The 21,029-nt window shown below is 51.0% G+C and overlaps 1 protein-coding gene across 1 annotated transcript in view; it reads right to left on the minus strand.

Moving 5' to 3' along the window:
* col21a1 (collagen, type XXI, alpha 1) overlaps nucleotides 1-20,389 on the minus strand; it is a 109,479-nt gene extending 89,090 nt beyond the window's left edge. The window contains exons 1-6 of the mRNA XM_057341810.1: nucleotides 20,298-20,389; nucleotides 17,558-17,688; nucleotides 16,825-17,385; nucleotides 15,279-15,444; nucleotides 14,959-15,187; nucleotides 5,452-5,625 (exon numbers count right to left, since the gene is read on the minus strand). Coding sequence (XP_057197793.1) covers nucleotides 5,452-5,625; nucleotides 14,959-15,187; nucleotides 15,279-15,444; nucleotides 16,825-17,385; nucleotides 17,558-17,657 — 1,230 coding nt within the window. The 5' untranslated portion in view covers nucleotides 17,658-17,688; nucleotides 20,298-20,389. The remainder of the gene's footprint in view (nucleotides 1-5,451; nucleotides 5,626-14,958; nucleotides 15,188-15,278; nucleotides 15,445-16,824; nucleotides 17,386-17,557; nucleotides 17,689-20,297) is intronic.
* Between the last annotated feature and the right edge of the window lie 640 nt (nucleotides 20,390-21,029).

The raw sequence follows: 21,029 nt of genomic DNA on the forward strand, positions 1-21,029 counted from the left end.
AACATTGACTGGCCTGGGCGAGTCAGATGAAGACGCTAACGCGAAATTATGACCTTCCAGTGGAGAGGAAGGGGGACACAGAGCTTTACCACAAAGTTGGGAAGCCCCTGCCACCGGCCGTCACGGGCGGAGGCCTAGTTCTCTAAATGGCGAGAAGCCGCCCGGCACCGTAAGGGCCACTGGGTAAGCATTATTCCCCCCCAGGGGAAAACGCTGCAGAGACCACTACCTACCGTAGGGAGGAATTAGTGGAGACACCACATGGTCTCACCATCAGGGGAGAACTCATGGGAAAATGTGCGGACTGCAGGAGTTAACCGCAAGGTGGGAGTCCACCTAGGGAGGTCATGGGTTGCCGAGATGGGAACCATTCATGAGGATACATCAGATGGAACAGCCCACGGAGGGGGGGTTACCACGTCTGGAGCACTAGGTCCGGTTAGAGCTATGTGGGAGATAACTCGACTGTTCCCCAGCCTAAGGGGGCAGGGCTGCTCTGCCCAGCCTGCCCCGAGGAAGGTGCTAGTGATGGATAAAATGCCTGTTCTTTACCCAGTGGGGGAAAGAGGGGAGGCGTAATAGCCGCTGATCCCCCCAAGGAAGGGGGACGGGCTTTCGCAGGCGTACGCCCTACCGGCTGCCGGTCCTACACCTTGCCAGGATGCGGGCTGACACCGGTTCCGCTCGTAGGTATTAGAACCTCACGGAGTTGTTGGGCATAGCCCAACCCGCAGCTCTGCAGATGTCAGCTAGAGAGGCGCCCTGAGCCAGTGCCCATGAGGAGTGACCTTACTCCCAAAGGGCAGGGGCGAATTGAGATCTGTATGCCCTAACGAGGGCATCCACGATCCAGTGCGCCAGCCTCTGTTTGGAGACAGCCCTCCCTCTGCTGACCTCCGAAACAGACAAAGAGCTGCTCAGAGCTTCTGGGATCTGCGTGCGGTCCAAGTAGAGGCGCAGTGCGCGTACTGACACAACACGGAAAGGTTGGGTCTTCCTCCCCGGTGGGGAGCGCCTGCAGGTTCAACACCTGGTCTCTCGGAAGAGTGGTGGGAACTTTGAGCACGTAGCCGGGGCGGGGTCTCAAGATAACGTGAGAATCCCAGCCCCGAGTTCTAGGCAATCTGTGGACATGGAGGGTGCTTGCAGATACCCTACCCTCTTGGAGGTGAGCGCAATCAGGAAAGCCGTCTTTTTCAAGACTGAGAAAGAGCGGCAACTCCGAGAGGCTCGAAGGGGGCGGGGCCTCTTGAGGCCCGCCACCTAGGTCACAAGAGAGTACGGAGCGCGGATAAGGTGGTCACCTTCTCGTGCCCCTTAGGAACCTAATGACCAGGTCGTGCTGTCCCAGAGGCTACCCAGCACTTGGGTCATGATGAGCAGTCGTAGCGGCTACATACATTCCCAGTGTGGAGGGGGATAGGTTACTCCCCAGTCTCTCTTGAGGAAGGGACAGCTCGTACCCAATCGAGCAACTCCGCGGGTCTTCTCCCGAGAAGAGCACCAGGACGAGAAGAGGCGCCACTTATGGGCGTATAGCCGCCCAGTGGCCAAGGCCCTAGCCTGAGTGACGTCCCAACCAGACCGGGGGTGGGTCACTCAGGATCTCCTCATCCCGTCCAGACATGGAGACCAGGTTCTGCCTAGGATGCCGTAACGTGCCCCTTCCCCTGGGGAAGCAGTTCGCCAGGGGGAGCGGCCAGGGAGGAGTTGTTGTCAGAGCCTTAGCTCCGAGAACCAAGTCCTGGTTAGGCCAAGGGGCGTAACTAGTACCACTTGATGCTCCTCTTCCCTGGCCTTGCACAAGACCTGTGCAATGAGGCTCACTGGGGGGAAGGCGTACTTCCACTTGTCCCGCGGCCAGCTGTGCGCAAGGGCATCTGTGCCAAGGGTTGCCTCGGACAGGGAGTACCAAAGCGGACAATGGGTGGAGTCTGGGGAGGCAACAGGGCCACCTGTGCCTGGCCGAACTTCTCCCAAATGAGCCGGCTGCGCGGGGATGGAGTCGCCACTCTCCGCGAGGCGTCGACTGATGAGAGAGCGCATCGGCTGTCTGGTTCAGGATGCCTGGGATGTGTGTGGCTTGCAGGAAACTGATCACCTGCTGACTCCAGAGGACGAGGCGCCGGGCGAGTCATGTTAGCTGCCGTGAGCGAATGCCAATGATATACGCCACAGCAGTTGTGCTGTCCGACCGGACCAGCACGTGCTTGCCCTGCACGAGAGGTAGTAGCCTCCGCAATGCAAGTAGCACAACCAACAACTCTAGGCAGTTGAAATGCCAACGCAGGCAGGGGCCCGTCCACCGCCCCGACACTGCGTGCCCATTGCACACGGCACCCCAACCCTGCAGGGAGGCATCCATAAGGGGACCCCTGTCCGCAAGAAGGTCATGGGACCAGGGGGTTAGGGTGTGTTGGCAGAAAAGCGTGATGACCATATGCCTGCTGCCGGTGTGCCACGCTCTCCAAGGAACTTGACTCTGTAGCCAGTGTTGGAGTGGTCGTATGTGCATCGACCCAAGGGGGACCACACCCGCCGAGTTTGCCATGTATCCCAGGAGCCTCTGAAATTGTTTCAGGGGGACCCGCTGACTGCCTGAAGCTTCAGGCAGTTCAACACTGATCGGGCGAGGCCCGCTCCTCTGGGAGGCCGCGTGGTGCGGCCTTCCTCGACGCGGGTCTCGCGCCCCCCCGCGGGGGGTGAGCAGGGCCGCTCATGAGGACAGAGTCGAGTTCCATACCGAGAAAGAGGACGCTCTGCACCGGGGAGAGCTTGCTCTTCTCAGTTGACCTGTAGCCCCACTGATCTAGGTGCCGGAGCACCAGGTCCCTGTGTGTACACAACATATCTCGAGAGTGCGCCAAGCTGAGCCAGTCGTCGAGATAGTTTAGTACCCGCACACATCCTTCCCTAAGGGGAAGGAGGGCGGCTTCCACGACCTTCGTAAAGACTCGTGGAGACAGGGACAGACCGAAGGGGAGGACCCTGTACTGATATGCCCGTCCCTCGAACGCGAACCGTAGGAACGGCCGATGTCGAGCGAGGATCGAGACATGAAGCTCAACGCACTGTCTGACTGAGAGTGCTGAGGGCTGGTGTTTATACTCGACATTGCGCTTCGCCATGACGCAACGTCGAGTTTGCCGTTCACCGTCGTGCAGAGGGTGGGAGCAGCTGTGATAACCCAGAGAGAGAGGAAACTCTCTTTTTTGAGAGTAAGTGGTCGCTAGCCCCCCAGAGGGGGCCAGCAGATGGAGAGACGGGGCAGGATCCGTCCGAATCCGACTTCCCAGCGATGTGGCTGGTGTCGGGCCCAATGGTAACCTCGATCCCCCTGAGGTCTTCCCATGAGGGCCGCTTCGCCGCAGCTGCTGATGGGGCGATGGTCTCCTCTTCGCTGTCTTCTCCAGGGGGGGCCGCCTTAGTGGGGGGCGCCAGAGCTGGAGGGCGTCGAAGAGGACCAGGGCTGCTGGGAAGCAGACAGTGCACGGGACTCGACGGCCGAGACAGCCGAGTCGCGGCACGGAGGACTGCTTCTTTACTGTTGAGAACCCTCCGGGGGAGGCCGCGTGCGGGTCTCGCACCCCCGACGGGGGGTGAGCAAGGCTGCTGTGGCTCGACAGTAACACCAACCAGCCCCCCCTTGCGAGACAAGTGCGTCGAGAAAGCGAACCTTCTCGGCGTTACTCATCTCGCAAGGTTCGGCCAGAGTAGTTTCTCATGGACCACGTGGTCACCTTGGTCGCCCGTAGAGCGAGGTCAGTGGCGGCGTGGAGTTCCTGCATAAGCGCTGGGTCGGTCTTACCCTCGTGGAGCTCTCTCAATGCCCTGGCCTGGCAGGAGCCATAGCGTGGAAACAGGAGGCAGCTTGGTCCGCCGCAATGTAAGCTCTCGACACCAGAGATGCCGAGACCCCACATGCTTTGGACGGGAGTCTAGGTCGAGCCCCCCCCCAGGTGGCCACCGCCTACTGGCACGAGTGCACCGCGGCGGCATACTCCACCTGGGGGACATCGACGTATCCTCTAGCTGTCTCAACCTCGAGGGAAGAGAGGGTGACAGATCTTTGTTTGACGTGAAACGTGCCGGAAGGGGGCCGTTTCAGGTCTTACTAAGTTCCTCATAGACTTCTGGTAAACACGGCACTGGGGGCTCAAACCCGAGGTGCCATGTAGCCAGCCGCGAGCCCCGGGAGAGGCAGTGCGGGCACTGCAACCCAACACTCACGGCGGCCCGGGAAAGCATGGCTGACATTTCGACGTCCGCTTCTTCCTGGGCTCGAACCCCCCGAGGGAGTGAACCCAAGGAGTCGGATGGCAGTACGTCACCTCTCGATGCTGCAAGAGACATCTCATAATCACGCATCGTGTCCGAATACGTGATTGAGGAATAAGACGGCGGACCGTCTCCTGGGGAACGGTCAGACGAGCGAGACGAGGTGCGAACAGTCCGTGAGCCAGTGGCTGGCGGATTATCAGTCACAGTAATCCTCATATCACCCTCGCTAGCTTGCCGTAGCGGATGGCAGGGCCGTAGTCCTGCCGCCACGGAACGGGGAGCAAACGAGGTGGTGGCTGAGTCCCGTGGGAACACAGCCACCCCTGACGCAACATCTGAATCGTCACAGCCCGCCCCAGCATACTGGAAGCAGGCATTGTGTCCGTCCCCCTCCTCGATGAGTGTGTTGCACCCATGAGAACAGCAGGACAAGCCACGCTGGAGAAATTTGCTCTTTTAGAAAAGGAAATTTGCTCGAACACCTCCGGAACTGCCGAGACGCCCAGAGGAGAGTCACTGCAGGAAGGGACCGTCCGCTGTACCACGTTGAATATTCCAGCAGCAAAATGATCACCAAAGATTGTAGAGAAGCTCATCAGATGCGTAGACTCTGAAGAACAAAAGGTGAATGACTGAGCACGCCGGCTTCCCTCTTATACCCGGACATCCGGGGAGGAGTCCGGCATGCAAATTTCATTCACCAATTTTCATTGGCCTTTTCTAAATACTCAGAAGATGATAGGTTCTCAAGACAAACCCCATTCTGTCGGTTCGACACAACGTCGAGAGACCGACAGAAAGGGAATACAAATTATATCATATGCCTTGTCATGATTTTGTTAATTTCATACATCAAACATTTTTAACCAAAGTCATACTTTATCTGTCTTCCTTTAGGTAAGGTATTTGTACAAAGTCTCTATAATGTAATGTATTATAACTGCCATCCGTAACTTTTGCCACTCTATCGCCATCTCTGTTTGAAATATAAAAAGGCAGGTACTGATTTTTACCTGTTGTCGATAGAATTATTGTTATAACACATATTTTTGTTTCTTATTTACAAAAAAGTTACGGATTGCAGCTTTCAAGTGTATACTACTTTGGTAGTTTGGTACTCACAAGAATAGTCTATAAGTTAAGCCTCCAAGATGTCAATAGTGTACTTACAGGTACAGTTGTTTCTTTGCTGACGTACTTTCCAACCTGCGTTTTTCCATTAATAAAAATACCGACAGGAGGCTCCAATGCCAAAGTTTCGATTTCCAGATCATCAACATACAGAGTGACTTCCTCTTCTGTTACTAAAAGACGCAACTGATGCCATTTTTCATCAAATAGTTTCTGTAAAATAAAGCAAAATGTGACTTTATCCGCTGGGATAGCCTACTAGCCTGGTCTTTCTGACGAAAAAAGGCTGAAGTAATTTTGTTGATGTACTAGGATATCAGCCTCATTGAGACACCACAACATCATTGTACATGTTATAAGCATCTAAAAACGAAATGTAACCTATGCTGGTGACCATTTTCTGGTTTCTAGTTTGCCTGCTATGAAAATGTAAAAATTGATCAAGCATGTCAAGTATTAACTACACTGTAAAAAATTCCTGTTAATTTACATGGAAATTTAACAGCAAAATGCTGTTCCCTTTCTGTCGGTCTCTCGACGTTGTGTCGAACCGACAGAATGGGGTTTGTCTTGAGAACCTATCATCTTCTGAGTATTTAGAAAAGGCCAATGAAAATTGGCGAATTAAATTTGCATGCCGGGCTCCTCCCCGGATGTCCGGGTATAAGAGGGAAGCCGGCGTGCTCATTCATTCACCTTTTGTTCTTCAGAGCCTACGCATCTGGTGAGCTTCTCTACGATCTGGATGATCTTTCTTTCTGCTGGAATCTACGACGTGGACAGCGGACGGTCCCTTCCTGCAGTGACTCTCCCCTGGGCGTCTCGGCAGTTCCGGAGGTGTTCGAGCAAATTTCCTTTTCTAAAAGAGCAAATTTCTCCAGCGTGGCTTGTCCCGCTGTTCTCATGGGTGCAACACACTCATCGAGGAGGGGGACGGACACAATGCCTGCTTCCAGTACGCTGGGGCAGACGTTGTGGATACGTCCTGCCCGCACTGCGGGCGGTGACGATTCAGACGTTGCGTCACAGGTGGCTGTGTTCCCACGGGACTCAGCCACCACCTCGTTTGCTCCCCGTTCCGTGGCGGCAGGACTACGGCCCTGCCGTCCGCTATGGCAAGCAGCGAGGGTGAGATGAGGATTACTGTGAGCGATAATCCGCCAGCCACGGCTCACGGACCGTTCACACCTCGTTTCGCTCGTCTGACCGTTCCCCAAAAAAGACGGTCCGCCGTCTTATTCCTCAATCACGTATTCGGACACGATGCGTGATGATGAGAGGTCTCTTGCAGCATCGGGGGGTGACGTACTGCCATCCGACTCCGACGATTCTTCGGGCTCCCTCCCTCGGGGGGTCGAGCCCAGGAAAAAGCGGATGTCGAGATGTCGGCCATGCTTTCCCGGGCCGCCGTGAGTGTTGGGTTGCAGTGCCCGCACTGCCTCTCCCGGCGTTCGCGGCTGGCTACATGGCGCCTCGGGTTTGAGCGCGGCTCCAAGCCGCGCCCGCCCCCAGTGCCGTGTTTACCGGAAGTGCATGAGGAACTTTGCAAGACCTGGAACGCCCCTTCCGGCACGTTTCACGTCAAACAAAGTTCTGTCACCCTCTCTTCCCTCGAGGTTGAGACAGCTGGAGGATGCGTCGGTGTCCCCAGGTGGAGTTGCCGCCGCGGTGCACTCGTGCCCGTAGGTGGCGGCCACCTGGGGGGGCTCGACCTAGACTCCCGTCCAAAGCATGTGGTGTCTCGGCATCTCTGGTGTCGAGAGCTTACATTGCGGCGGACCAGGCTGCCTCCTCTCTCCACGCTATGGCTCCTGCCAGGCCAGGGCGTTGAGAGAGCTCCACGAGGGTAAGACCGACCCAGCGCTTATGCAGGAACTCCGCGCCGTCACCGACCTCGCTCTACGGGCGACCAAGGTGACCACGGGGGCCCTGGGTCGGACGATGTCCACACTTGTGGTCCATGAGGAACTCCTCTGGCCGATACTTGCGCAGATGAGTAACGCTGAGAAGGTCCGCTTTCTCGACGTACCCGTCTCGCAAGGGGGGGCTGGTTGGTGTTACTGTGGAGGGTTCTCGACAGTAAAAAGCAGTCCTCCGTGCCGCAACTCGGCCGCCTCGGCCGTCGAGTCCCGTGCACTGTCTGCTTCCCAGCAGCCCTGGTCCTCTTCAACGCCCTCCAGTGACCTGGAGGAGACAGCGAAGAGGAGACCATCGCCCCATCAGCAGCCGCGGGCAGCGGCTGTCATGGGATCACCTCAGGGGGATCGAGGCTACCATTGGGCCCGACCCCAGCCACAGCGCTGGTAGGTCGGATAGGGACGGTTCCTGCCCCGTCCCTCCATCTGCTGGCCCCCTCTGGGGGGCTGGCGCCCACTTACTCTCAAAAAGGAGAGTTTCCTCTCTCTCTGGGTTACCTCAGCCGCTCTCACCCTCTGCACGACGGTGAACGGCAAACTCGACGTTGCGTCATGGCAAAGCGCAATGTCGAGTATAAACACCAGCCCTCAGCACTCTCAGTCAGACAGTGCGTTGAGCTGCGCAGTCGCCAGGCAGGAAATATGGCAGAGCCGATCTCCTCCCCGGGGGGCCTCCCCTGGCAAGGAATCCGTACTGCTAGCCATCGAACCACCCTCCGCGGGGGCGATGAAGCAGATCAACCTCTAGTCCCCTGTCACAGTTCTGGGAGCCCCCAGACTGTCAGGCGGGCTGAGGAAGACGATCCGTCTCGGCTACGCGATTCAGTCGCTACACGTCCGCCCAAGTTCCGGGACGTCCTTTTACCTCAGGCAGAGGCAGGGATGCCCCCGTACTTCGGGCGGAGGTCGCCTCCCTTCTGGTGAAGGGAGCGATCGAGCCCGTCCCACCGGCCGAGGTGTTCAGCGGGTTTTACAGCCCGTACTTCATTGTCCCTAAGAAAGGCGGAGGGTTGCGCCCTATCTTGGGTCTGTGTGTTCTGAACAGGCACCTACACTAGCTGCCTTTCAGGATGGTCACGCAGAAGCGCATCCTGGCGTCCGTCAGGCGTCAGGACTGGTTCATGGCAATCGACCTGAAGGACGCGTACTTTCATGTCTCGATCCTCCCTCGACATCGGCCGTTCCGACGGTTCGCGTTCGAGGGACGGGCATATCAGTACAGGGTCCTCCCCTTCGGTCTGTCCCTGTCTCCACGAGTCTTTACGAAGGTCGTGGAAGCCGCCCTCCTTCCCCGTTGGGAAGGAGGTGTACGGGTACTAACTATCTCGACGACTGGCTCAAGTTTGGGCACACTCTCGAGATCTGTGATGTACACACAGGGAACTGGTGCTCCGGCACCTAGATCGGTGGGGCCACAGGTCAACTGAGATAAGAGCAAGCTCTCCCCGGACAGAGCATCTTCTTTCTCGGTATGGAACTCGACTCTGTCCTCACGAGCGGCCCCGCTCACCCCCAGGGGGGGGCGCGAGGACTAGCGAGCCCGGTCAGTGTTGAACTGCCTGAGATCAGACAGTCAGCGGTCCCCCTGTAACAAGAGGCTCCCCGCGCAGCCGGCTCATTTGGGGGCAGTTTGGCCAGGCACAGGTGGTCCTGTTGCCTCCCCGAACTCCTCCCATTGTCCGCTTGGGTACTCCCTGTCCGAGGACCCTCGGCATGGATGCCCTTGCGCACAGCTGGCCGCGGGACAAGCGGAAGTACGCTTCCCCCAGTGAGCCTCATTGCACAGGGCCTGTGCAAGGCCAGAGAAGAGGAGCATCAAGTGGTACTAGTTACGCCCCTTCGGCCTAACCAGGACTTGGTTCTCGGAGCTGAGGCTCTGACAACAACTCCCCCCTGGCCGCTCCCCCTGGCGAACAGCTTCCCCAGGGGAAGGGGCACGTTACTGCATCCCAGGCAAAACCTGGTCTCCATGTCTGGACGGGACGAGGAGATCCTGAGTGACCCACCCACAGTCCGGTTGGGACGTCACTCAGGCTAGGGCTTCGGCCACTGGGCGGCTATACGCCCATAGGTGGCGCCTCTTCTCGTCCTGGTGCTCTTCTCACCGAGAAGACCCGCGGAGTTGCTCGGTCTGGTACGAGCTGTCCCGTCCTCAAGAGAGCGGGGGAGTAACCTCTCCCCCTCCACATTGGGAATGTATGTAGCCGCTACGGCCGCTCATCATGACCCAAGTGCTGGGTAGCCTCTGGGACAGCACGGCCTGGTCATTAGGTTCCTAAGGGGCGCGAGAGGGTGACCACCTTTCGGCGCTCCGTACCCTCTTGCGACCAAGGTGGCAGCCCCAAGAGGCCCCGCCCCCTTCGAGCCTCTCGGGATTGCTGCTCTTTCTCAGTCTTGATAAAGACTTTTTTCCGCATGGCGCTCACCTCCAAGAGGGTAGGGGATCTGCAAGCACCCTCCGTGTCCACAGATTGCCTAGAACTCGGGGCCGGGATTCTCACGTTATCTTGAGACCCCGCCCCGGCTACGTGCCCAAGGTTCCCACCACTCTCTTGAGAGACCAGGTGGTGAACCTGCAGGCGCTCCCCACCGGGGAGGAAGACCCAACCTATCCGTACTGTGTCCAGTACGCGCACGGCGCCTCTACTTGGACCACACGCGGAAGCCCAGAAGCTCTGAGCAGCTCGTTAGGGCATACCGATCTCTTTTCCTGCCCGTTGGGGGTGAGGCTCACCCCTCGTGGCTGGCTCAGGGCGCCTCCCTGGCAGACATCTGCGGAGCTGCGGGTTTGGCTATGCCCAACAACTCCGTGAGTTTCTAATACCTACGCGCGGAACTGGTGTCAGCCCGCATCCTGGCAAGGTGTGGGACCGGCAGCCGGTAGGGCATACGCCTGCGGAAGCCCTTCCCCCTCCGGGGGGAGCAGTGGCGATCCCGCCTCACTTCTTTCCCCTCGGGTAAAGAACAGGCATTCCATCCATCACTAAGCACCCTTCCAGGGGACAGGCTGGGCAGAGCAGCCCTGCCCCTTTAGGCCGGGGAACAGTTGAGTTATCTCCCACGTAGCTCTAACCGGACCTAGTGCTCCAGACGTGGTAACCCCCCCTCCGTGGGCTGTTCCGTCTGATGTATCCTCATGAATGGTTCCCACCTTGGCAACCCATGACCTCCCCAGGTGGACTCCCACCTTGCGGTTAACTCCTTCAGTCCGCACATTCCTCCCATGAGTTCTCCCCTGATGGTGAGACCATGTGGTGTCTCCACTAATTCCTCCCTACGGTAGGAAGTGGTCTCTGTAGCGCATCCCCCACTTGAGGAAGTAGCGCTTACCCAGTGGCCTTACGGTACCAGGCGGATTCTCGCTGTTAGAGAAACAAGGCTGCCGCCTGTGAGGCCGAAGGCAAGGGCCTTCCCACCTTTGAAGTAAAGCTCTGGGACCCCCTACCTACCTACAATTTCGCGGTAGCACTCACATGCGCTACAGAGACCACTTCCTACCGTAGGGAGGATTTTAGTGGAGATTCCAACATGGTCTCACCGATCGGGGAGAACTCATTGGAAGCATGTGCGGACTGAAGGAGTTAACCGCGAGGTGGAGGTCCACCTAGGGAAGGTCATGGGTTACTAAGGTGGGAACCAATCATGAAGATACATCAGATGGAACCGCCCTGCTGGGGGGTTAAAACGTCCGGTAGCACTAGTTCCGGTTAGAGCTATGTTGTAGATAACTCAGTTGGTACCCGGCCTAAGGGGCAGGGCTGCTCTGCCCAGCCCGCCCGCAGGAGGTGCTTGCTTAGTGATGGATGGAGTGCCTGTTCTTCACCCAGTGGGGGAAGAAGGGAGGCTAGTTAGTACGCTGAACCCCTTAGGAGAAAGGGGGTAAGGTACTGTCATAGGCGTACACCCTACCGGTCGCCAGTCTTGCCTGATGCCTGCAAGACTCGAGCCGATACCGGTTTTACGCGGAGGCTGTAGGACCTCATGAAGGTGATGAGTGTAGCCCAACCCGCAGCTCTGCAGATGTCTGCCAGAGAGGCGCCTCGAGCCAGTGCCCACGAGGAGGCTGTACTCCATGTGGAGAGAGCTCTCTCCCAGTGGGCGCAGGCGATCTTAGGACAGGTACACCCTAGTGATGGCGTCCATGATCCAGTGCGCCAATCTCTGTTTGAGACAGCCCTCCCTGCTGATCTCCAAAACAGACAAAGAGCTGCTCAGAGCTCCTGTGGCTCTGCGTGCGGTCCAAGCAAATGTGCGTACTGGACACAACACGGATGGGGCTGGGTCTTCCCTCCCGGTGGAGAGCGCCTGTAAGTTCACCACCTAGTGTAGGGGGAGTGGTGGGAACTTTGGGCACATAGCCGGGCCGGGGTCTCAGGATAGCGTGAGAATCACCGGGCCCGAGTTCTAGGCAATCTGTGGACATGGAGAATGCTTTTAGGTCCGTTACCCACTTGACCGTGATCCAGAGAGCCGTCTTCATCATGAGGTGAGAAAGATGGGCTCCAGGACCGCATCAAGGTCGCAAGAGGGTACGGTGGCTGTGAGACAGGGAGGTGTCTGTCGTCACCCCGACGCGCTTCATGACCTGCCCGAGAGGGACCCCCATCCGTAGAAAGGTCATTGAAGACCAGGGGTTAGGGTGCCTCGGCAGAGAGGCGTAATCACCATCCGCCTGCTGCCTGTGTGCCACGCTCTCCAGGGAACTCGACTCTGTAGCCAGTGTTGGAGCGGTCTCATGTGCATCAACCCGAGGGGTATCACCACCGCCGAGAATGATATGTGCCCAGGAACCTCTGAATTTCAGGCGGACCGCTGGCTGCTTGAAATATTCCAGGCAGTTCAACACTGACTGAGCGCTTTCTGAGTCAGTCGCGCTGTAATGGAGACAGAGTTGAGTTCTATACCAAAAAAGAGGATGCTCTGCACAGATGAGATCTTGCTCTTTTCTTGGTTGACCTGTGGTCCCAATCGATCTAGGTGCCGAAGCACTAGGTCCCTGTGTGTACATAACAGATCTCGCAAGTTAGTCAAATGAGCCAGTCGTCGAGATAGTTAGTACCCGCACACCTCTCTCCCTGAGGGGAGTGAGGGCGGCTTCCACGATCTTAGTGAAGACTCGTGGGGACAGGGACAGACCGAAAGGGAGGACTCTGTACTAATATGCCTGACCCTCGAAAGCGAACCGTAGGAACGGGCGATGACGAGGGAGAATTGAGACATGAGAGTAAGCGTCCTTCAGGTCGATTGCCATGAATCCATCTTGACATCTGATAGATGCCAGGATGCGCTTCTGCGTGAGCATCCTGAACAACAGCTTGAGTAGGTGCCTGTGCAGTGTACGCAGATCTAGCGACCCCCGCTTTTTTGGGGACGATGAAGTACGGGCTGTAAAACCCGTTGAACATCTCGGCTAGAGGGACGAGCACGATCGCTTCCTCACCAGAGGGGTGGCGACCTCGGCCCGAAGCACGGGAGCATCCTTGCCTCATGGGGAACGGTCAGACGAGCGAGACGAGGTGCAAACGGTCCATGAGCCAGTGCCTGACGGATTAGCGCTCACAGTAATCCTCATATCACCCTCGCTGCTCGCCGTAGCGGGCGGCAGGACCGTAGTCCTGCCGTCATGGAACGGGAAGCAGACAAGGTGGTGGCTGAGTCCCGTGGGAACACAGCCACCCATGACGCAATGTCTGAATCGTCAACCGCCCGCTGTGCGGGCAGGACGTATCCACAATGCCCCAGCGTACTGGAAGCAGACATCGTGTCCGTCCCCCTCCTCGATGAGTGTGTTGCACCCACGAGAACAGCGGGACATGCCACGCTGGAGAAATTTGCTCTTTTAGAGAAAAAACTCTAACACTTTTGGAACCGCCGAGACGCCCTGGGGATGTCGTCGCAGGAAGGGACAGTCCGCTGCACCATGTCGTAGAACCGGCAGTCTTGTAGTTGCTATTTGTAGCGAAGTCTGTTGATCATGAGCGAAGGCTCCGAAGAACAAAAGGTGAATGAATGAGGCATGCCCTATCCCTTTTATACCCGGGGGCGGAGTCCGGCATGCAAATTTCATTCGCCAATTTCATTGGCCTTTTCTAAGTAGTCGGAAGCGATTGGCTCTACACAACGTCGAGAGACCAACAGAAAGGGAACCCTAATTATTGTCTGATTACTGTGCATGTGTCAATTTCAAATTAGCTTAAGACTCTGGTGATTTTTTTTCTGGTGATTTTTTTTGGTCCAAAAGCAGTCTGATTCCATTTACAGAGGTGGCCAAAATTATAAGAACACTAGTTTTTTTACCAGCTAAAAAATGGTTTTAAGTCAGTTATTTCTATCTTTCGCTGTAGTCTGTCTGTAGGAAATATCAGTTTACTAAAAGTATTCATTTTGCCATTAATTGTAATAATCCAGTGAGATTTTTGTTTGCACAAGGAGTCTGACAACAGCCAATGCTCCACATAGAGATCTGATCTCATCATCATCATCCAGTCTGTCTGAAATGACATGAAGTATCAGAACAAACTGAGACAAAGTAAATCCAGAAGACCTGTGGCAACGTCACCAAGATGCTTCAAGAAACTTACCTTTTAACTGTTGTTTAACCGGCTTGTATGATGTAAACCATGTTTTCATTTGTTTGTTAAAGTGAGAGTTCACCCAAAAATGAAAATTCTGTCATCATTTACTCACCTTCTTGTCATTGTAAAGCTGTATAACTTTCTTTTTTTCTGCAAAACACACAGGAAGACATTTTGAATAATGTTGGTAACCGGCCCCCATTCACTTGCATTGTTTTTTTTGCCATACAATAAATGTGATTGGGTGTCGGCGCTGTTCGGTTACCAAATTTCTTCAAAATATCTTCTTTTGTGTTCTACAGAAGAAAGAAAGTCATAAAAGTTTGAAATAACCAGAGGGTGAGCTAATGATGACAGAATTACATTTTTTTTGGCGAACTATCACTTTAAACCTTTTTGTTTTTAATTGAATGATTTTTTATTAACTTTTTCGTTTTAGGTTAGTGACATTGATTTGGAGCTACATTTGTATTTCATGTTAAGGCGTTTATAATGCCTTATTGTGTCTTGTTTGTTTTTGTTTATTTGCTTTACGAAAGCCATTTTTGTATTTTTATACGTTATGGGTGCTTTTTTGTTGCACCATAGTTTGTGCATTAAATATTACAATGATGGCTTGTATTTTTGACCATTTTATGGCGTAAAACAAACAAAGCATATAAAATCTGATGTTGAATAGGAATAAAGCAAAGATGAAAAAAGAATAAGTTGGCTTCATTTGTTTTTTATCCACAAATATAAAATGCAGGGTATAATTGCATTACAATTAAAATAAGTTGACTAGTATGTAAATTAACAGCTGTATGCTGCTAAGTGACATTAGTATGCTGTTCTTAAAACAGTATCAGGCTGCTAAATAACAGTTGTATGCTGTAGCTAATAAAACAGTATCATGCTGTTAATTCAAATAACAGTAACCCGCTGTTATTTAACAGTATAAAGCTGGCAACCACAGCTGCCAGTAGATTACCGTTTTTTTACAGGATAATTTTTTACAGTGTAGCTATTGATTCACAGTTAGTTTTAGGCATTCCCCTGCCATGCTGTGCATTTACCCTGGCTGGTTGCTTAGTGAACACAACAGTTTGAGTTCCACTGGGTGTGCTGCTGGTAGTGGTGAACATCACTGTTCTGTCTATTCCATTCAGAGTAACAGCCATCTGAGACTTCTCATCCTTAGTCTGAATCCTCCACAGATCCCACTCCTCCATAATCACAGAGCCTTTATACTTCAGGGTAGACACAAAAACATAGGACGGTGGCAGTCCGCCTGGAAATAACATCCTATGGACATTAAGATGAAGACACTGTTTCAGTTCAAGCAATGCATTGTAATGGTGCTCACAACAGCAGCAACGCTTGAAAATACCTTTACCTGGTGCTCTCAGTGAGGTCCACTCGGGATGTCACCTGGTAGGCATTGCTGCCGATAAATGATCCTTGTGTCTTTTTGGCTTTTTTGCCCAAGTTGAGGTGGAAAAGAATGTCAAATCCTTTCTCATTTCGAGAATCTATGGGAATCTTTGTTGGGCACACAGTCTCTTTAAAACATGATAGGTGTTATTTACAACTTTGAAGCGCACAAAGCATGAATTATACCGTTTAGAAAAATGAGAAAGACTGAAGTATATTGTCATGAGCAAAAATAAAATGAAGCTTTACCAAATGCCCCAAATTCACTGTCTTGTTGTTTTGAAGTATCAACTAGTTTTTTTTTTTATCTTTTATGTATATATCACAAAAAATTAGAAACGTATGATAGGTTAAAATGGCGGAAAGGGTTAAATATTTATGGAATGCACTGCTTTATTTTATTTGGCCTGAAGGCCAATCTAAAAAAAGTCTGTAGTGGAAGACCTTGGCGTGGATCATTGGACATTGTTCAAATATGCAGTCCGGCTTAAGAATGTCCCAAACCATAACAAATACCAGACAAGAGATGACTCTGTCCATCATGAAGTGCCTTGATCGCTAACTTGTTCAGTGTCCGGGTACACATTATCACAAGCTTCACAAGAATCTTAACAAACTTTTATAGAGGGCAGTTTTTCCAGCCTTTTGGCTATATTGTTCTCCTTTATTTTTGCCTTTCCGTGTGGAACTGTTGCTGAGTAATCCATTGTTAGAACATAAAATTGCCTTGGAAATGTTTGTACTTTTTAACAATTCATTGTAAATCCATATTGTACCTCACTGTAATGAAAAAAGATTTGCGAGGAAGGGACTATAGACAAACAAGACAAACACTTTAGGGGCCATTCACATTTTTTGTCTAAAACTGTGTGGAAAACGCGAGCCGTGCATCTTTCTCTTGTCACATGACCCGCGGCACTCTGAAAAGTTGAAATATTTCCATCTCGATGCGGCGCCGACGCAGCTACAAAAATCTTCACACTGCACTGTATGCACGGTGCAACTGCATTGCTCTCTTCGCAAAAGACGTGAAATGTGAATAGCCCCTTAGTCTTCCAATAAATGGGCTATTGTCATATAATGTATACATCTTGAAAAGATTACTGGCCATTTTCAAAGGGACTTGATGTAACAATCTTTGAAATACACTCAGCAATGTGGAGCCTAATCCATAATTTCACACTTTTGGATACAATTTACAGTCACCTAGGTGAATTCGGAACACATGGATGTTGTAGGACATAAATCAGACTTCGATCCATAAAGGGAGGTGGGAGGTACCAAATTATGCATGCACCTTAAACGTGGCGATGCCATAAACCTGTCTCCATTGATGTTACATGACGGTAAAGCAACAAAGTCTTCCTCCCCAGGCCCATAAAACTGTATCATTTCATGCTAACGTGTGAAAAAATAGTGCACAAATGAATGTTAAAACACACCGACGGAAATATGAAAGCATAGGGACCGTGGTTCAATTTTAAGAATGAATACACACACAGGCTTACCTTCACACAGCTTCTGCCTAATAACTTCACCGATCTTTGAGATTGCTTTATAGTCTTCCACAGAGAAAACATATGTTGAGGATGGCTTGTTGGCAATTGCTCTGAGCTCCGCCTCCTCTGTCCCGGATCCGACGCCAATTGCGAAGAGAATTATCCCCTTTTTCCGTGCGGCTTCTGCAGCTGCCAGCACTTCATCTTGCGACTTGCCGTCCGTCAAAACCACAGCAATTTTTGCAATGCCGTTCGGACCTCGCTCAGAAAGGGCAAAGAGTTTGTCATTGGCAAACTTGATAGCCTTCCCTGTGTTCGTGTTCCCTCCCATATACTCTATGGACTCCATAGTCTTGATGAGGTCACGGCTTGAGAAGTGTTTTCCCAACGGTATATGTAAGATGGGGTCATCGCTATATTGCACTACCCCAACCTGGGTGAACTTCTGACCGATGTTGAAGCTCATTGTAAGATTCATCAGCCACCGTTTGACAATCTCAAAGTTGATGTCGTCCACACTCCATGATCCATCGACTATAAATACTAAATCACTTGGCGCTGTCCTACAACCTAAAATTGAGAAGCAAAGAGAAAATAACAATGTTTTGCATGCTTGAATTGGCCTTGAATCTTTGCTCTGTATTAGGACAGCCACAATGAACACTGCACTATTAGGTGATGTTATCGGAGTCAATAGTCTTCATGCAACATACACTTATGGAGATGAGAGAAGCACGCTTACTTAATCTCATGTCCTCATCTTGTGCTGTGCAAAACAAGTGAAGGAGCATGAAGTAAAGACACCAAAAAACGAAATGCATGGATCTTGTTTTGCAACCCATGTTCCTGAAGTACCAAGCTCCAGTTTTGCACCTGAAGAGAAATGAAGATAAAACATGCATTTCTTAGATGTCTTTACACGAATGCAGTTGGATTTGCTGATGTTAAAGTATAGTTTTATAGTTTTTGTTATAAATTAATAGCATGCTGTCTATGAAATGTACACATCCCAACTGAAACGCTTAAGCTGCAGTTTCATTGCGTTTGTTGTACAGGGTCATTTTGCTGAATTGTTACCTAATTGACATTTGAAGTTATGTGTAAAATATTTTGTCACATATTGGCAGTCCATTTGTAAGTTGAAAAGCATTGTTTCAACTGCTTAGTTTGTTTGAGCTCTGTTGGCTCAATCAGTGGGCTGGCTACCTGTTTGTCAGGCCAGTGCAATTGTTTGTTAGCACCAATGGCACTGAATTACAGAATTTCACTTTTAAGGAGACTTTTTGTTATTTAACTTAACCATATAACCACCAAGAACCATGGAATAGATTGAATTGGCTCCTCATCTTACTTTTTCTCAGGTTTGAAACTGAGAAAGAACAGACATTATAAAAAACACACAGTAATAAATGAATACCAGATATGCTCCCTTTAGAAGAGGAGGAGGGTGTTGTCTTGGCCTGCTGATTACTAAGATCAAACAAAGATCCAAACGCAAGTTACCATCCTCACCAGATGAAAGATAAGCATGACGGGAACATGCGTGAAAGTTTTGTGCTGCCTTCAGCCTCCTTCAGCGTCTGTCACATTGCTAGGTGAATGACTTAGGTTTTCCAGTCTTTCACCTAGAGGTGTAACATACAGCCACGATGGAACAGGCCCTCACGCTAGTGCTTTCCAGAGCCCAGCGCATGGGGAGGTATGTGGAACGCTTCATTATTTTCACGAGCATGTCTGCCCCCGTCACCCCCAACCCACGCACTTTTCCGCCGAACTGGATATCTCTCCAAGTAAAATTCCAGTTCTGGAGAATGACCAAGCTCATATATTTTTGAGAAATCTGAGGCAACTTAAGCCCCAAAAAACAAGAACAAATTTGAATGGGTTTCGTAATGCACCATTGCTCTCATAACCTTAGTGACTACAGACCTCGCACGGAAACAAGACACATGCGTCTGCCAGTCTGTACCTCTAGCCATATGGCTTTTCTTTCTACCATGACCTTCTTATTGACCTTAAAGTTATTAGGGACCACCAGACTATTCCCAGGTCAAGATGAAGGAGACTTGAGAAAGGTAATGCAGCTGGAATGCCACATATTTAAACATCCGTCGCTGAACAGGAATTACAACCTTTAATTCAGACAAACGTATCCTCAGTGTCTATCTTCCAAAACATGACATTTAAATCTCAGTGGAATTTTGGGGTGAGTAATTCATCGTGCTTGTAGCGATACTTGCTTAAGATTTATTTCACTCCAATGGGTTGCAGCCAACTGGATGTGGGAGGCAGGAAAGACTTGTTGAACAGCTGATTCCTCGCTGTCCTCCAGAGTAGGCGTTAACCTCTCCGTACTTGAAGTGGGAAAGATGCCAGATATGTTATGCTTTTAGTCGGTTTCACAGGAGCGGCATTTCTCATGCGCCTCTAAAATTATTAAACGTTTCTACTGATTTATTGAGTATGGCTTGTTTTGGATCAGTCATCATAATGTTTTCTAACTGGCAGTCATTGTCTTAGTAAAACCTTTCTGTCTGTTTTCCATTGCTCAACTATAAATGTGCTATTGTAATGCTGCGGTCTTCAATACCAAAGTCAAAAACTGCTGTAAAGCATGTAAAATTTGTTTGCCAACATCAGGGGAAAATAAACGAGGGCCAAGTTCCTCAGGCTCCAATGAGACAGCCAAAGTATTATATCAGAGAGACCACTGAAATGATTTTACATAACCACGACATAAAGGAAGCAGGCTAGTGAGGGCAGAACTGTTACAGCGGGTTTCCACAATGTTCTGCACGTTACCGACATGCATGTCTCGCTCACAAATAGATAAAGTTGGAGAGTTTACCCTTGGATGTTTGCCGGCTCCTCTCCGTTGTTTTTTTTATCACTGTCCTTACCCAAACAAGGACACACAACTCATAGTCAGAGAGCACTGCAATGTTCCCTCGGTTGGATTGAATAACTTGCTTGCATGTTTACCCGTGAAGCACGGCTGCTGGACAAAGCCTAGTTAAATAATTCCATTCATTCTTCACTTGTGACAGTGGCCTGAATAAGGAACTGATAACCATTCCTAATGGTTTCAACATGCAGCCTGTCAGTCCTTTGCAAATCTGCAGGATCATAAGATCTATGAAGACGCTTATAGGAAAAGCAAAACACTTGAGGTCACTTGCATGTGCAGCTTTCACATATTTTACAGCATCTTTTGATGTTCTCGAAAGGAATCGAGTCAACTCTGGACCTTGAAGACAGTTATACGGACCACCAACAAATAAAAAAACCTAGTTCTCAGGAAGCTCTGGATGAATTTCAAACAAGCTATTTTTAACATGAACTCATCAGTTGGAATAGCCATTAGATACTGGGATGTGCAACAGTATCTTATGCATGCGGTTGCAGCCAGAGGAAAAAATGCAAATATCACAACAGTACAAAGCATAATATAATTTTCAAAGAGAGAAAAGACAAAGATTTACCAGAGCTTTATGTGCGTGGAGCTGGACTCCTGTTGAATAAAAACCCCCCTTACTCACACTGTCTGGTGTCCCATGGCCAAGCTCTGCAAAGCTCAGGGAGGAGGTGGGTTTGAGGAGGCTGCAAAGTTGCAGATATAAGACTTCCCTCCCCATTCACCTTCCAACACTCTCTCTCCCCCTCTCTCTCACTTGGATAGAGATTGAAATAAGACGCAGATAAGAACTTGACTAAATAAAATAGTGGAGAACTCAGCCCCCTTTTTGTGGAAATAAAAGGAAAATTAGTAAAGTAATTCCCATATGCTTCCAAAGTTGGATTGTGTTGGAGAGCTGAGAGGATAAATACTGTGAGCCAGAAGATCAGCTCAAGGAATTTACTTTGAGATTCTCAGTGACTAATTAAAGAAGAGGAAGGTTATTGCCTGGACTAAAAATTCACTGTCTTGTCTTTTCTAAGTTTTTGAGAATGACAGAGAACTTTCATGCTTTCATATTAACCTGCATTTACCAAGTTTTGTGTAATTAGTCTACAGTGTCTTGAATGACACTGTTTATGGGTATGAACAAGTTCAATATACAGCAAGGCATCTGTTCATGTTCTGGGACTCAAATTGAAAAACAGAAGCATTTTCATGCAAAACTTAACTGAAGATGTGGCATTACCCATGGACATTTTCATGTTGTGGTATTGGCACTATACGTAAGTACCATATGTGCACAGTGAAGTAGAGG

The sequence above is a fragment of the Triplophysa rosa genome, linkage group LG9 (assembly GCF_024868665.1).
Source record: "Triplophysa rosa linkage group LG9, Trosa_1v2, whole genome shotgun sequence".
NCBI lineage: Eukaryota > Metazoa > Chordata > Actinopteri > Cypriniformes > Nemacheilidae > Triplophysa > Triplophysa rosa.